Here is an 18036-nt window from a genome sequence, read left to right on the forward strand (position 1 = left end):
GGAATTCAATTACGAATTCAACTTATTTATTATATGAATGTAATTAGCAGTATGTTTTGAATGCATGAAAAATACTGATTTAATAATTCTTTTAAGTTCCTGTTTACTTCAATAAATAATTATTAAGATTAATTTATGTGTTTGCAATTCTGTATTACGTTTTTAATACATTTGAAGTAATAGTGCTTACCTTACTTTAACATTTCAATGCTATATTCACAGGGAAAAGAGAATAATCAACTTTTATGAGGTTTTAATGAAAACTACAAATTTAAAAACAAATGAACAAAATATAATTTAATTCCCTTATGCTTCCTTATTCTTGCATTTTTTACGATTAATTGTTTGGCTTTGAATGCAAATTCTATTGTAGACACTATTGATTATTTGCGTCATAACCCCCCCACCCCCCACCCAACACACCACGACCGCTAAACCGACAGATCCTTCGTCATTAAATTGTACAGGATATTGGCCAAGTACAGTAAACATTCCAAGGTCAAAAATTCGGTATGGCAACAGTTGCAATAGAAGCTTTAAGCTCACGATGTGTCAAACTTTCGTTAGGTGGAAAACACTATAGGAAATTTTAGGAACAAAAATTAATCGCCCTTGCATTTATTTCCGGTTCTGTTTTTTTTTTTCATTTATCAATTACATTTATAATTATACACAATGTATATATATATATGTTTATATACTATATGCGTACATGTATTTCCGTATGTAAATATTGATAATAATATATATTTATTTGTGAGACATTCAAATAGAGAGGTTGTGAACCAGGAACCAAAACAATTCCCATTTAAAGGAGGTTTACAAAATGTTTAGGGAGCTATGCACTTGCTTTATGTTTAAATGGAACAGTCGGGAATACAAATTAAGATAGGATCATTAAAAGGAGTCGATTATGATTGCAAATTTTGTTTAAATTTATTACTTAAGAAAGGGGTAAAACTAAATCAATATTAATCCAAATTAGTATACGCAATGCTCACACTTATACCCGTATTTCTTGGTATCAATTTGACAGGTCAACTCGCTTAGATACTCTTTATTTGACTAATTAGATTCTCCTTAAACAATGAAACTATTGGTACTAAACATATGTAAACAACCAGAAAAACAACCGTAAAGAAACAAATTATTTAGCGACTTCGGACAGCCAAAGAGCGGGCTTGTATTATAGATAAAGAACCACTGCGATACACCGATTTACATATACTCAGATTTATGTATGTTAAATTGATATTTTTTAATTTGCTGTATATAAATAATGAAATACATTTTCGAAGTTTGAGTAACACCTCTATATTGGTACTTTCTCAAAATTTCAGTACTTCTCATACTTGCTTAACGATTCGGTATATAAGCATTTACAAATATGTATTGTATAAATATAACGCTCTGTTTAGGTTTTTGTTATCTGTGATTCGAGTGCGGGTGTATATATGTGTGTATATATTTTATTGTTGGAAAACCAAATTACAGTGAAAATATTAGTTCCATTTCACTTGGGACTGTTTTGGTTCTACATCTCAAAAGTAATCTTAATAAACGACTATTGTATATCATACCATAATATTATCATATATATTTTACCAATCTATACACGTATTCATAATTTGCAATTGCTTTTGTCCTTGTCATATTCTTTGGTGTTTCCATTTCGTTTTCAATCTTAACCATTTGTTTCAATCTTCTTCTTTGACCCATATAATAGCTAGCCGTAAAGTGAGAAATAAAAGTCAAATATACACTCATTACGTTTCTAGGTATTGGATTTCTCTTGCCAATTAAAGCTACTTTTTTTAACTACGCATTTGCTTTTGGTTTCGGTCTTAACTTCCACATTCACTTTTCAACACTGACTTCCCACCATTGGTAAAGGGGTCAATTGACGCCTAAGGAAAATTCCGAAATCGGCCTATTTTCCGTATTACTCAGAACATAATAATTTATTCTAAGATAGGATGAAAATCGAACATAAGTTTTTATTAATATAATAATATGAAGTATTGGCATAATGCGCAATAGTATAAAATGTGAATTGCATTTACTCGGCCATTACCTCATGTGTAATGTGTAATTTTATAACCTTGCAGTATGAATCTGTTTTTGTTCGCCACTCACATAGTATAAAATTATTTCTATCGTAGTTCTTTTTATCAATCTTATTACCATTTCTTTATAGTTTTGTATGTGGTATAACACTGTGCTGCAAAATGGAACTATTAATAAATAACTAGGCGGGATCCAACAGATTTTGTAAGTTACGATGCACACATTCCGAATATAGCTACGGAAAGAGTAGCTGAAGTAAGAGTTCCAAAACAATCCTATTTATGGCCATTTTTGAACGCCCACAACAGGCAAGTGCATTCTTCGTTATTTAATTATTTAATACAGTCTTTTTTTTTGCCATCCTTTCATCCTCTCCATTTTCGTGACCATATTTGGAATTTGTTCATAGTAATCATCTGCATTTGTTGTGTCCCATTAATGTAATTTTAAGAAATTTAACAATTAAATTTTGACAATAAGAACAACTCAATGTAGTTTGAGAATCTAATCACTAATCATTGCACAATTTGAAACAAAAGAGAATGCCATAGTCGAGTCTATCGACTATCAGATACCCGTCACTCAGTGCGAGGGAGAAATGTAAATATTCTTTTGCCATAACGAAGGTTGGTGTGCGTGACAATTTTGGGCGGTGTTAGAGAAGTCGTAAGAATCTTCTAGAAGAAACTAACGCTGCGTCTACCTATATAAAATCTGCATTGCTAATCTTAGCTTTCAAACATTTTAAGTTCCTGAGATCACAGGTTTTACTCGGACAGACTGATCTGGCCGATCGGCTAGTGATACTGACTAAAAATCGTAGCGTTCACACGGACGGACGAACAGACAGATCAAAACAAGGTTAGCAAACGATTACTTGAACCTCTTAAATACTTTTCAACGAACCTAATAACGAATATCCTTTAACTCTACGAGTCCCAAAAAATTTTTAAAACTACATATTTAAAATAAATCACTCTTTCCAAAATTGATATAATGACACCACTTGCCAAAGTAAGAAAAGTTTGTATATACAGGTTATAAATAATCTTTAAGTCTTCCCTTTAAAAAATGTTTGATTTCTAATTGCATCTCTGAGTTAACATTTGCGTTTTGTAACTTAAGATAGTGTTCCGTAAAAGAAATGTAAGAACCAGAAACTTGTAGAAAGAACATTTATGCAAAAAAAATTTATTGTGTACAGTGTAATCTATACACAAATAATGAACAAATAATTTTATATATTCCTGTTAAATCAGATAAGACAAATACTCAACTAAGTACTTGTAGAAATTAATTTGTCTTGGGTTATTGTATATGTTTATCTCAGTGATTTGTATATTTTTTTGACGATTTAATTTTTGGTCACACATTTAAGTATTCTAAAAGCTGAGTTTAGGAAACCAGAGGCTTGTGATGTAGGTACTTACGTTATTGGAGCAATAATAGTAAGATGGAGGTACATTTGAGTAGAGATTGCTCTACAATATTGAGGATTTCATTTGTTTAGATTGATAAAATTGGAAATCCTAGGGAGACAACTTTAAAAATACCCCGCTTAGTTATCTGATCCTTCTTCTTTCTATACTTGCTAAATACAATTTTAGAGTGCTAAATCTGCCTAAAACGATTTCGAAATACATTTGAGTCATTGAAAATGATAACGTCAAGCTCGTGGACAAAAATATATTAGAATATACTTTCAGATATCAAGCGATTTTAAACGTTTTAATATCCTTTGCGAACAAAAAAAAATCTGTTTAATGTAACGACATGTAATGTTTTTAAGAAAATGTATTCTAGCTCACCCAGAAAGTTGTCTTCCCTTACAAGACTAGAATGAATAGAATGAATCTACCTCTTGTGTTAATATTAGTTCTGTTGTTTGAGTTTAGAAATACGACCCATGTTGTTATTGACTATTGAAAAGGTGTTGAAAACCATTATGTATTAGACCTCTTTTAGTTTGCCCTGTTTAGGAAATGATGCACGAATTGCGTTTGGCGCCCAAACTTCGCTCCTGGATTCTTTGGAGGTGCTGCAGCTGGGCAGGTGTAGGAGCATGGGATCCGGATCCCCCGGAAGTCGACGCAGCTGCGGCTGCAGAGGAGGTAGAAGCGGAGGTACCACCTCCAGAATTGTGGTGCTGGGTGTGGTGCTGGTGGTGGTGTAACGGGGTGCCGGGTCCATTGTTACCAATCTGCTGCGGCAACGACTGACGACGACGACGGAGGGCCGGACTCAGATTGTAAGTTATTTTTGCCTGGGCCAGCAGTTCCTTGAACACCTAGGGTCGAGGGCATTATATAATCGCTAGGTTGGGTTGACAAATGATTGGGCTCACCTGGGTAATGTTTTCATTACTGGAAGCTGAAGCCTCTACAAATCCATTCTCCCAGTCCACAGTAACTACCGATTCTGTGGTGGCGTACTCAACCTACGAAAAGGCAAATTAACATTAAATGGGGAAAGCAATTGGGTGGCCGAAATTATAGTGTTTTTGTGATTTGATTTCGTTCAAATTCTCAGGACTCTTTTCTACTACTTTGAAGTTCCAATACAAATTTGAAGAAAATTTCGTCGGCAGTAGAGAAATCCTTAAAAACTTAACATGTTGATTGGATTAATTAGTAAGAAAGAAGGCGTCTGACAGCTTTTTTTCTTGTGGGCGTTATAATGAGTATGGCAGTTTTAAAAACACACATGAGCGTAGGCCTCAATAGGATCTATATGCTTAGGAGCAATTTTCTAGCTGTCTTGGTTTTCGATATCTCGAACTGTTTCTAAATTTTTGCAATAAATGAAAATACAAAATTCTATGGTTTGAAGCAGTGCTGGCGATTTTGAATAAAGACAGATTATCATGCTTCTTAGCGAATACAAACATACCCTTATACTCTACGACTAACATATATGATAAGTAAGCTGTAAATATATTTAATATTGTTTAATGAAAGGAATAAGGAGCTATTTTTATCTAACGAATTAAATTCAGCAGTGAAACCAAAAGTGATGGTACTTTATTTTGTGAGACTTTCGCAAAGGGTGTTTTTAGCTTTTAGTCAGCTATGTCACCCAATTTCACATTTAAGATGTTACATTTTTTTGTTTGAAAAACTTTACATAATTGTCGACTTTTCTTTGCCAAATAGACAACATTAACAAGATGAAGGGAGGTGCCAAATGGCAAGTCGAGAAACATAGCAGTGCACTTAAATATGAAAATCATTACGCGGTTTCATTTGACAGGAAATTAATTTGGGCTCGGTGTAATGAAAATAAGGAAATAAAGTTAGAACGCACCTCTCGCTCGGTTTCTCCATCTGCTAAGAGATCGATCTTGTTCCCGACAACCACAATTGGAACCGCGGTAGTGGCCTTAGTCTCGTGGATCTGATCGCGAATTGTGCGCACCTCCTCAAAAGTGGTGGCATCGGTTACGTCGTAGACCAAAATAAAAGCATCCGCCGAGGATATGGAAAGAGCTCGCATCGCCGGGAACTGAAGAAAAGGAAAATACAAATTTTGATCTTATTTAGACGCGTTAATAATATTTAATATTATTATTTAATTTTTACGATAATTTCCATTTATTTTAAATGTAAGGAAAGAAGCTTTTGAAAACGATGCATTTTAAGTGAGGATTACTTTAACAGTTGTTGTTTACCGTTTAAAAAAATGTATTTGAATATTAATGTTCCGTTTTGAAAACCTTATCATAGATTTTATTACCGGTAGATAATGCATATTTAACTACATTCACATAATATAATTTCATTAATATAGCTAAATTGCTAGAAAATACCAGCTTAAATATTAATATACAGAATAATAGAAGCATATAATTATATTTTGTTAACCCATACCATGTTAAAATACTTAAGGAAAATAGCAAGCAGGAAAATCACTTACCAATTAATTCATATAGCTATCGTACTTTGCCAATTCCTGAATTAATATTTACACAAAAGTACTCCCCTGTGTGTCTCTGGTCTAATTAGAGGTAGTTGGTGGCTCCGTAGAAATGACCTTCATCTCTGATATGTGCCCCCTTGCATTTACCCTAATGCATGTTCACAATTGTGGCAGAATTCCCCACCAAAAACTGAGTTCCTATGTGTATAATTTATGAATTGTGTTTGGAACCTTTCCAAGCCCCAGGACAAGGCAAGTTCTGTGCCGATTATGGAAATCTCAGCACTGATAAAGAATGTAAAGAATTATGATTTTTTTTAAAACATTAGAATCTTATATATGTGTACGATTTTAATTAAGTTATTAAAATTTTTTTATTTAAAGGTAAATATAGCCATTAAGTTGATAACACCGAATGCAAATCTTGTAACGCCAACTTTACCATATTTCTTTATATACTGCAATAGTTATACCCGTTACTCGGAGAGTAAAAGGCCGCCTCACCAGTCACGCCCACACTTGCGAAGAATTTTTAAATGTCGCATTGACAGTCTCAGTTCATTTAGTTTTGTTCGGTCAGTCTCTGCTTGATTGACTCTATTTGCAGCATATATATCCAGCATATAGCCAGCAATTATATGTTCGGTATGTAAACTATGTAGAAAGTGCACTACACCATGTAGTCGTAAACGACCGCCCTCTGATGTTCGCTTACATGAATAAGACAATTTCAACACGCAAATTGAATCGTAAGGTTGTAACTTACGCGCAGCCTGTTGAACGGGGATAAAATAATGACGAAGATGGGAGACTTTTCTGTAAAATCAGCCGATTTGTATTAAGGAATCGGATTCGGAAAACTGAATCCAGGTCAAAAGATCAAATATCGCTCTGCGAAATTATTACACAGAAACTAAATCAATGCTGCTGGGACCGGTACAGTCCTTTTAGAGTATTTAAAAACGCTGCTGCAGAGCGATTACGGGGACTTTAGTAGAACTACCAAATTTTCTGGCACAGAATAAGTCAGCATGAATACCAGCTTTTGAACCTTTTGGCTGTCCACATGCAATTTATATGTAGAGTGAGTCTGGATGTACAGAGGATACCCTTCATACCAGTAACTGTAAATTCAATTCAATCAAGTTCACTTTTAATGACTACAAATGATTTTATAACCGTTAATAAAAATCAACAAATTCAAGAAACCCTTGCGGCACTTAAATCAAGGGAAACGTTGAACGTAATTTTTGCTCACCTCGTATGAGCCGGCAGTGTCCAGAATATCAAGGGTAAGGCTCACGCCGGCGATGGAAAAGTTGCCTTGGTGCATTTCCTCAATGGTCCGCTTGTATTTGGTGCTAAATGTGTTGTACAGAAACTGGGTGATTATTGACGTTTTTCCCACTTTTGCAGAGCCCATGACGACGATTTTGTGGCGTGCGTTGGCCGGTCCAATGGCATCATCTACTGCGTTGTTTCTACCAACCCTGCGATTGCGTGATTTTCGGTTGGCATTGAGGTAGGTTAAGAAAGACGAACATGAAACATTTAGTTAGTGCACAGCATTATGAAAGGCTTTGCTCTTCATTATTATATACCCTTTGAGAGGATATATTGAATTCAGTCAAAACTTAGCAAAGCATGGCTAAAGAAATATGTTACTCTGTAACAAGAACTCTTTAAGTCAACGGTACAATCAAGTGCCAAATTTGGTTGGACAATACGTAGAATCCATGATTTTATATTACTCTGCTTTCTTGGTACCTTAGGTGTTTTATTAATATTTGTTTTTTTTAAAGGGACAAAGCAAGAAAACACAAGGAAAAATGTAATCAGAAGCAGTAAGAACTTGAAATATTTGTCCTGACAGGCGAAACAAATGAAAAGTATGCAAACTACGAACATCAGTGACTGCGTTTTTCGTTCCCTTTTATGTCGTCTTTTGAACCCAGTCGAATAATAAGAATGCTGCCTTGGTGCTGAAAAAATAATGCCAGTTTAAGTAAAATGAGAATCTTACAAATGTTCGCGACAATTTTCTGATACAGTTCGCCGAATCATTTTCAGTTTTTTTTTCTTATAACCATTTTATGAAAAAAGTAGTTTGCTATAAGTTGTTAGTTTGGTGGGCTGCAACCAAGGTATGAGTATACTCTGCTTATTTTGATCACGAAATGCTTTAAGTACTATTTTCTAAATTTTTGTTATGATATTCCTTGCTTTCGCTCTCATAAATATGTTAATGTTGGTATAATTTAACTTCGCTTTATCATTCATACATGGCATAAGTGAATATGTTTCTATATTTCGATAGAAATTCAAGTCACCGAGATCATCAACGATTCGAATATGAATTTTTAACGAATATCTGCTGTAATGACTTACTTATCACGCTTTGGCTTATCCTCGGCATTGTCGTCCTTCATAAACGAGGGCTGCAAGCTGAATCGGCGGCGTAAGTGGCGGCCACGCATATTGTAATCCTTGGAATACCTGTGTGGTCTCCCTGATTGTTGAGCTACTAATAAATCAACGACCCTCGCTTAAGACTTAATGTTCATGCTTCGTATGCAGTTTTATATTTGCAGCTTAGCTGGCAATGTAGCGCTCACCGGCAAACTGTTAGTCCATCGTACTTAGCTTATTCTTAGCCTATTTAGCGTTTATTCCTTTGCTTTTCGTCTTACCATTAGAATTTGCTAATATATTGAGAATGCAAATTTTTGCGTTGTATTCCTGTGTTCACCTGCAAATGAAGGGATTGTGGATCAGAGACAAAACAATAACAACACACCTTCCTAGTTTTCTGCTGCTCGAAAAAAGTATTGTTGAAGAAAGACGGAAAATATCAAGCCAACAAAGGGGAGAGATTGACTCCAAAGATCTGTCAAAGATTTAAATACCATGTTGAAAAATATATATATATCAGATACCCCTTACTCAGCTAGTGGATATACGAACTCTAAACTATATAATTTTTCTGGAATATTGATAAATATTGGTAAATAAAATAAGGAAAACTTGAAAAATTGTTCAAAAGTGCGGGCGGTGCAGTTTTGGGCGGCTTGTCGGCATAAGAGTGGGCGTGGAAATAAGTTTTTCGCAAATCAATAGTAATTTACAAAACTAATAAAAAAAAGAAAAAATATCAAAATATTTTGCAAAAGTGTGGACTTGGCAGTTATGGGTAGTTTGTGGGCGTTAGAGTGGGCTTGGCAACAAGAAGCTTTTTGCTTCTATAGTTCCTAAGATCTCGACGTTCATACGGACGGACATGGCCAGATCTTCTCGGTTATTGATCCTGATCAAAAATATTTTTACTTTATATTGTCTAAAACGCTTTCTATTGTCTGTTACACACTTTTCAAATAATCTAATATACCCTTTTACTCTACGAGTAACGGGTACAAATAACGGGTATATACAAAGATGAAATTGAGTACTGGTTGATAAACATGACACTATCGTCACTTTATACTTTTTACTTTTTTTATATAAAACATTTATTTGAATGAATGAATGAATTTGAATGAATCGGCCTGTCAGCTATTAAAATGTCAGATGAATTACCAAAGAATGAGAAAGGGTGGCATAAAAAAATTATTAAAGGGGCGGACTTTCCTTGCCACACTGACAGAAAGTCCTTAGTCAGGAGAAGAAAATGCTGCCTTTTAATTGTTCTTAAACAATTCGAAAAAACTGTTAATGCAATGGGTGAAATGTGAAGATTTATACACAGAAATGGGGAACCTTGTAACGTATTTGCGAATAGACATATGTACGTATTAATGCAGTTGGCTATAGCGAATATTGTGCTTAAATAATATACATTAATTGAATTGCAATGTAGTGAAAGAAATGACGGGAAGAACTGACAAAGCAACAGACAGAAGTAACAATGGTCACAACAAACAAAAACACACAAAGATACTTCTCAGGGCTCCCCTTGATACATTTTTCTTCTGATTTTTGGGCTCACGTTCGGTGAGGAATGGTAATGAATTTGGGCCTTTCACAAGGAATGAAGTCAGATGAAACACAAATAAACAATCAGAACAAGGACAAGCTGAGCTAAATTAAGTGTCACAAAAAATGAATAAGAATGCTACTTTTCGGATGAGGGTGAACACCATTAGACAAAATAATAACGAAATGATTATCACCTATATGAACGAATCCGAAATATAAATATACAATGAATATTTTTATTGTTTAAGTCAGCTCTGAAAATGTTCTTCTCTAAACTCCTAATGATCTTACCCATTATAAGAGAGCATTAACTATTAAAGTGTAAGAGTTTCATTACCCACAGAGTAATTGATGATTTAAATAATTATAAAAGGTGTTGGGTCTACCGATACACAACGTCACCATATGCTTGTTTAAGTATTTCTAAAAGTTTTATAGAGTATCCGGCAGGTGGTTTTTAGGGCTTTAAACAAGGGCTCATGTATAATTACATCCCAGTGTGCGTCATGAAGAGATAAGAAAACGATTTCTGGGTGACTGTGTTAGTGGGGTCAGTGGAACATGCATATAGGTATTCAGCAATGTAGGCGCGACTTGGTGTCTGCCCAATATATGACAAGAAAAAGGCAATTGAAATAAACCCACACATTCATAAACAAAATAAAAGGGATAAAATGGTTGGCAATTCACCGAATGTAATACGACCTTTACTAACACTTAGAAAAACATTTAAATAAAATAAGAACAAACTTTATAATCGAGTCACTTGACTAAAGTACCCATTCACTCGAAAGAGAAGATCTGTTGATAGCTTTTATTACATGAAATATAAAACTGTACCGCTCTTTAAGCTTCCCATCTCTTCGAATTCCCCAACACAAAATTAAGTAAAATTAATTACTGTTACTGTTGGTAACATGTATCTGGCAACAACCGAGTAAACAAACACGTACTTAACTTAAAATGTCACTTGTTACAAGGAGGTGATACTGCTGCGACCTAAGATTAAAAGAAATATCTCGATTTAGAAACCGCGTTGCCATCTAAACAGTGATTTATTAATTATTAATTGCTTTAAATAGATTATCGCAAACATTTTTCTTTATGTGCAGGCAACAAAAGTCTGAGTTGTGAATTCTGAGTCAACGAGCAAAAGCCAATAACCCAAAGCAGCCAAATGACATGCTGGTACACAAGAGCTTCTTATCAGCCATGGGCCATGTGGCCATGTGTGTAGTATGAAAGAGCTTTTTTAGCTCGCCACAGTGGGGCAAACATACAATTTTTGTTGAATGGTTCTTAAAGTCTCCCTACTAACTTTTGCTGTTTACTGAGCAATAACATAATATATTAGATAAGAGCCTTCGTAATTAATAATTAATATCGTATACTTATACTATTTACAATTACTTTTTTCTTTCGAAGCTATGTCTTCGGTTGCTTAGGGACACAGTTGCGGAAAAATTGTCTTTTGTTAACGTAATAGTTGTTGCTCCACTTTCCCTTTACCTAAGCGGTCAGTACGCCGGTCTTTAAAGGTACGCCCTAAGCTGCAGATTTAGCTCAAAGATACAACGAACTACAAAAAACAACTACAACAGTTGAACAACTTTACTTTTTTCAAATAATTGAGTTTTTACTCTCCTTACTCCCAGCGGACTGGAGATCTATGTCCTGCAAGGCTTAAGTTTCCAATTGTTCTCGTTTTAATTGGTGTTTTATGTTGAGTACTAGGGATAAAAAGAAATTAGATTCAGAATTGGGGTGTCAATGAAAAACTTTATTTGCCATAAACGAAATAGTGATATAGCAATCACATCAATCACCTACAGCAAAATATCGATAACTTTAATTGATACAAGTAGTAATATATAAAATTTGTATTTCTTTAAATGATATATCGTATAGAAATTGTGAAATAAATATTAATTTTCCCTGAATCCAACCAATTCCAAATGCTTGAGAATATCCTTGAAGTGGAATTTAATGGAGCTACAAATTTAATGAGAGGTAATCTGCATGGCAGTCATACCAGTCAGTGAGCGATTTAACACGAAACAGATAAGTGTTAATTACGTTTGTTTTATAGTTGGCCTTAATAGGAATTGTATCCGTGTCGAATACGAAATCCATTAAAATGGGGGAATATAGGTCTTAAAGCTGGCAATTTTCAATGAAAAGGGGATAAAACGATAGGGATAATATGAGATGGAACCCTGGCATTGATGAGTAATATGGGTAATAATCGACACTGGCCATGACAATGATTGCGTTCAATGCCAATAGAGCTGTTTATCTGTGCGTAAAATAAACATTTTATCTGATTATCGATTACGGTAACTGAGTTAATGAAATAATGAATACATCGAACATATATAGGGAAATCCTTTGGTTCAGTTAGGAAAAATAATGCCATAATGACCCCTGAGGCAAAAAAAAGAAGGATTTTGAAAATTTGCAAAAGTATAATTAAGGAAAAATCTGAAAATGCTAGTTAGCTAGTAGCATATAATTTTTGGTAAAACAAGTTACTTCATCGATTTAGATATCACCAGTAATATGCTTATTAAATTTTAATTTAGATTAAAAATAAATTATCGTTTGCCAAATTACATTTTTGAAGATGTTAGGTATGAAAAGGTTGTATTTTAGTAAGTCAACTATCATCTATTTCAAGTTTTAATGTGTGCATTATGATACGGTAGAAGAGGCACTACACGTCATATTAATTAGCAACATTCATATCTGGACTTGGAAATGGCATAAGTGAAGTTCATCATAAAGCGCAAGATTTAAAATATTGTACGCATGATTTAACACTCAAATTTAACCGACTCTTTTAGTACCTGTTCTCCGAGGTGGCTTTGACTTTGAAACTTGTAAATTAATTACTTCTTTGGTGTGTTAAATTTTTCAAACACTCAAATCACAGAAACACAAGTAAAAAAAGAATCTTTGCCATGTACGAAAGGAATAACAAATTTTCCCTTTAGTTTTTATCTAGGGTGGTATTTAATTTTCTGCTAAGAGTGGACTGTTTTTGTAGCTGTTGAGATGAAAATTGTTTTGGGGCAGATGCGATGGAACAACACGCTGCGTCGAGTTCCCGGGAAAAACTGACAGGGAACCGAGTGTTACACTTGATGCATGCCCGAATTGAAAGTCAGGTACCGAAGGTCGACACGAAGCTGAATACGGCCAACCTATGGGTGGTGAAAAGGAGTAAAGAAGTTTTTGGGTGTAAAAGCGCCACAAGTGCATGCCAAAAACGAAGAAAAGGCACACGCACAACAAAGCTGAAATATGTGAATTTTACATCCTACCGAAGATGAAGATTTCTTTGACCGGAGGTCATGCGAAAAAATCGGGTTAAAAGGGGGGCAGAGGAGCATGGCGAAGCTTTAGCTGAATGCTGAGCTTTTTCCTAATGAGCTTTCGAGCTAAGTAGATGCAACCGCTACGGGATACACATGGCAAAAGATACATTCAAATATTGCGAAAATGGCTTTATTAATTTTCATAAAGTTTAGGTTCCACAGAAAATTATGACAAAATCATTTAATAAAATCATTAAACTATTAGCCTGGATGAATTTTGCATCCACCATCGACATGGCAGGACCCACACTGAACAAGTTTTTAATTTTTATATTAATATAAATTAAAAGTTATGTAAATAAATTGCTTATATTGCTTTACATGTCTCATAATTTTTTTGTTCTAATGTAAAGCATTTAAATCTTCGCTGTGAAAATTTATTAGATTTTTGCTTTGTTCTTGTGAGTTCCTGAATTTTTTGATTCTATTATTGATTGTGAGACAGACAATGACAACGACAATTGTATGAAACCGCAGCGAAAAAACTTCTGCACACAAAGTTACGGCTGCAGTTGGAAATTTGGCGCACAAAAGGGATAAACAGTAAACAAGCAAAATATTGTTAATGGAAGCAAATTTATTTGAAATTTACCATTGTGTCATGGCAATTTTCTTTGGTGCAATTAGTTTGCTTCGGAGTCATATGCTGATGTGTACTAATGTCGTGCGGGTACCTCATGCCTCCACCTGAAAACAGTTCAATCATAATAAGCCCCCAGTGAGTTTTTAATGATTCAAAAAAACAAATGACAGCTTTGTTCAGCTATGCGGGTCAAAGGCCATAAAAGTCGATATACATTGGTGTATATACATGTATATATATATACATGTGTATATACCTGAGCGCTGACTCTGACGGCTCTTTAATTTACATATTTCTCTGGATGTGTAAACTGTGTCAACTGATGTGTGTTTTGCTGCCTTTACTTCATTATACCCGTGCTGATGTATATATGTGTTATAGTGAGCCTTTAGAAACATGCAAAGCGCAGGCGTCACGGAATCGGCATGCTTTCATCCTAACTTTTTAGTTTTTATAATACTCGAAATTATGCAGACAGGCAGTCGTAGGGACATGGCCAGCTTGACTCGATCAGTTATCCTTATAGAATCGGAATGGCTTCCTTTTATCATTTTAATACTTTTCGACGAATCTAATATACCCTTTTTTTCTCTACAAGTAACTTACTTGGCGATTATAATTATTATGTAACTCAAAATACAAAATGCAATAAAAGGATGGAAGAGAGCAGGAATTTGGTGGCTTGTGTGATGTTTCAATAGTTGGCAGACGTAACTGACAATATCAGAATTACGAGCCGAGTCTCTTTAAGTAAAGAGCTTGGACGTATGTATATGAATCAGAAACATTACAAGGTACAGGATTAGGTACAATCCAGAGCAGACAAAAGCCCTACATGGTTGTTCAATACTTAGACACGGCGTCCTCATTGTATTTTACTATTTTCACCCCCTCGATTTTTCTTTTATTTTCTGCTCTGGGCCTGTGTATTCTCTTGGGCGCATTTGGAAAATATCAGCCTTGCGCTTTGTTGGTTTTCAATCAGATTTTGTTTATCAATGTTTTGCTGGCAACAAAAGCTAATGATTAATAACAAGCTGGCAGCAATAATCCTTGATTCCCCTGGAAATATGTTGCAATTATCGTGCATCGCAAGCAATAAAGTTCATCGGAACCTGTAACCCTAATCTTGAGTTAACCTCTAAAAATCGATGTAATATATTGATCGCTGTTCATATATAACTTTTGATGAAAACTTCATTATTTTATAAATACCAACATATATACACAATGCACATTGTTATATCTTTTGACTATATGAACTATTTAGTTGTCATATTGAGTAACTGTGTTTTTTCTGTTTTTAAGCACTTACCCAGCCCAGTAAAATAGCTCATGGAAAATTTAAAGCAAATCTATTTCTTTTAAAATGGAATAGGCGAGGTTCTTAAAAATAGAGTACCCTCATAAGCTTACTTTTTTAGTTTAAAAGTTTAAATTACTACAGTTAACTTTTCTGATATAAAAAACTAACATATAAGATTTAAAATTTATTGAAGTTGTTCAAGATGCCATAATAATAGGATAAGCCATGGGGCGTTGTAAAAAAAATGTTTGGAAAGGTAATGCTAAGAATTTAAAACGAATTTAGTCAACAAAGAGTAATGTCCATACTTACATATGTAAGTATGCCCAGGTTTCGTTAGATGTTGGAAAACCATCGGTCTTTACCATATGAAAATTTAAAAGCTCTGCATGCAGTGCAATGCAAAATAAAATAGATCGCGGACTAATGAGCGTGACAAGGACAACTTGACAGAGGCGGAAGCAGTCAAAGAGCCGGCGACATGTCGTCACCGTCATCACAAGTTTAACAGGAAGCCACGCCCACTCAACAGGTGCCCAGGTGAATTTACTGAAAGCGGCAACAACAAGAGCATAGAAAATAACATCGCAAGAATATAGATTTAAAGGGTCAGAAACGCTCCTTTATTCATTATTTTTCCTGATCTTATAAGTTTTTACGTGAAAAAAATTATAGAAAGATAATAATTCCGGGAAAGATTTATTATTAGTTCTAGTGTTTTCTTATTTTCAACGAGAGCAGTTTTTTTCGGATCATGTCTTTAGAGGGTGTATAAGAAAAGGTCTGGCACACATGTTATAAATATGCAATTAATTATTTAGGAGCGTGGAATGCTGAAGACAGCGATTTCTATGAACGAGCAGATTAGGTCTCTTTAGGGACTTTGCCGTCGTCGTCCCGTGGTCTAGCCCAATCGATTCGTCATTAGTCATCTGGCCAGCGGGTAGGAGGGACAACTATGTGAAAATCACCATTTGGCCGGATGTGAACTAGCGCTTTGATTTATGTTAATTCTTGTAGTGCCCTGCACTCGAGAACTGTAACAGAACTGTCACAGATTTTTCCCGTTTGTTTTCTCGCTTTTTATTTACACGTAGAATAAAATTGTATACTAGATTCGTTGTAGCATTACCGTATTATGTTTGTATATACATGTACCTTCCTCAGGATCACTAGCCCAGATCTGGGCATGTCCCTTCGTCCGTATGAACGCAGTTTTTTAATTTAATTTAGTTTTTTGTATTGTCAATTTCTATCCATATGCCAAACAAATTTTGGCCATACCTAAAACATAATTCTGAATTTTATTTATGTTATCATAACGGGTATTGGATAGTCGAGTTTCTTGTCTATAGCGTTCTCCCTTCTTGCTACTTCTTTTTTTTTATTTGGCTTGTGACCCAATGACTTGGTTCTCGTTCTTATTTTTGGCTTGCCCCAGACACTTTGGCGTCGACTTTTAGGTTGTTGCACTTTGGTACCCCAGTTATCAAAACTTTGATTGCTCTCTGTATTTTATTTTGACCGATACGACTGCAGGATAGGTCAGGTGTCAACAATCAGCAAACCATTTGTTATTTTCCTGCAGTCAATGAAGATTGATTTCAGTCATAAGAAAGGAACGGAGGGCTACCGGAGAGGTGCTAAATAACTCTGCTCTCTGAGATAAATTATGCGCAATTTCACCTCCTCAAAAAAATCAGCATGAACTTATTCAGCACTTTAAAGCTTAAGTAATACAAACTAAGCTTTCGCTGCTTAAAGCTAAAAATCTATATTTTATGACAAAAAGCTCAATTTTATGAGCATGTACTTTGAAACGTTTTTAACATGCCGTTACTTTTAAAGAAAGACTTGGGCATCTGCATAAGGCGACATATCCTTGTGAATTTACAAGGAAAGAACGATGCAGTCGATCGCGTCGACTTACAGGTACGTGTTATTCCCGCTAGAGGAAGTGCGTTGGAGATGTGTATAGATATGGATGGGTATATTTATAGAACATATACTGATAGAAATTTACGAAACTAATACAAATTCAAATAATATCAAAAAATTTTGAAATGTGTGGGTGTGGCAGTTTTGGGAGGTTTGTAGGCCTTATAGTGGGCGTGGTAATGTTTCAAAAAACTTGCGTCGATTTCGTCTCTAGAATATGTATCCTTAATCTCAACATTCCAGCTTTTATAATTCCTTAGATCTCGACGATGGACAGACGGACAGGGCCAGATCGACTGGGCTATTGATCCTGATCAAGAATATATAAGCTTTATATGGTCGGAAACGCTTCCTTCTTCTTCTTAGATACTTTTCAACGAATCTAGTATATACTTTAAGTCTTCGAGTAACGGGTATAAGAAGTATAATTTGAACAGTATATTGTTTTTTATAAAGAACTAAAGAGGTTAAAGTACTTGACCGGTAAATGAATCTTACTTCTAGTACTTACCAAATCATCCCACATTAAAGCAACTGATTAAATAATGATATTGAAGATTGCACACATTTGTATATAGAGAGTGGGAGAGAGCGATATCTTCCTCCATATGGCTGTCCTAAACCTGCCGACTCACGTTTGCCGGCATGACAGGTTGGGTTGCCCCATTAGCCGAGAGTTTCTTTTGATGAAGCAAACTCGTAGAAGTGTGTTCCTCTGGAGACGTATTCGTTTGATACCACTGCCATGAAATGTAACCCATTGGGTTAGTATGGTTGCGTTTGTAAAGCTGATGTCATCATCATTTAGCCAAAAAACCTGAGACTTATTCCACTGGTCCATCCATAAATAGCCATCATTTGAAAAGATAAAGTGTAAT

General features: G+C 35.0%; 1 protein-coding gene across 7 annotated transcripts; it reads right to left on the reverse strand.

Annotated features, from left to right (window-relative positions):
* Positions 1-2384: 2384 nt before the first annotated feature.
* LOC117147709 (ras-related protein Rap-2b) lies at positions 2385-17961 on the reverse strand. Of its 7 annotated transcripts, none has more exons than XM_033314705.1 (7): positions 12801-13056; positions 8673-8731; positions 8371-8506; positions 7241-7472; positions 5371-5568; positions 4412-4504; positions 2385-4354 (listed from the first exon to the last, which is right to left on the reverse strand). In XM_033314705.1, exons 3-7 carry the CDS (start codon positions 8457-8459, stop codon positions 4043-4045), a joined length of 924 nt encoding a protein of 307 aa, XP_033170596.1. In that variant the 5' UTR covers positions 8460-8506; positions 8673-8731; positions 12801-13056; the 3' UTR covers positions 2385-4042. The 7 variants fall into 7 exon arrangements, with proteins under 7 accessions (XP_033170596.1, XP_033170597.1, XP_033170595.1 ...); XM_033314706.1 differs by having other exon boundaries at positions 8371-8503; positions 8598-8731; XM_033314704.1 differs by having other exon boundaries at positions 8598-8731.
* Between the last annotated feature and the right edge of the window lie 75 nt (positions 17962-18036).

Source organism: Drosophila mauritiana, chromosome X (assembly GCF_004382145.1).
Source record: "Drosophila mauritiana strain mau12 chromosome X, ASM438214v1, whole genome shotgun sequence".
Taxonomy (NCBI): Eukaryota; Metazoa; Arthropoda; class Insecta; order Diptera; family Drosophilidae; genus Drosophila; species Drosophila mauritiana.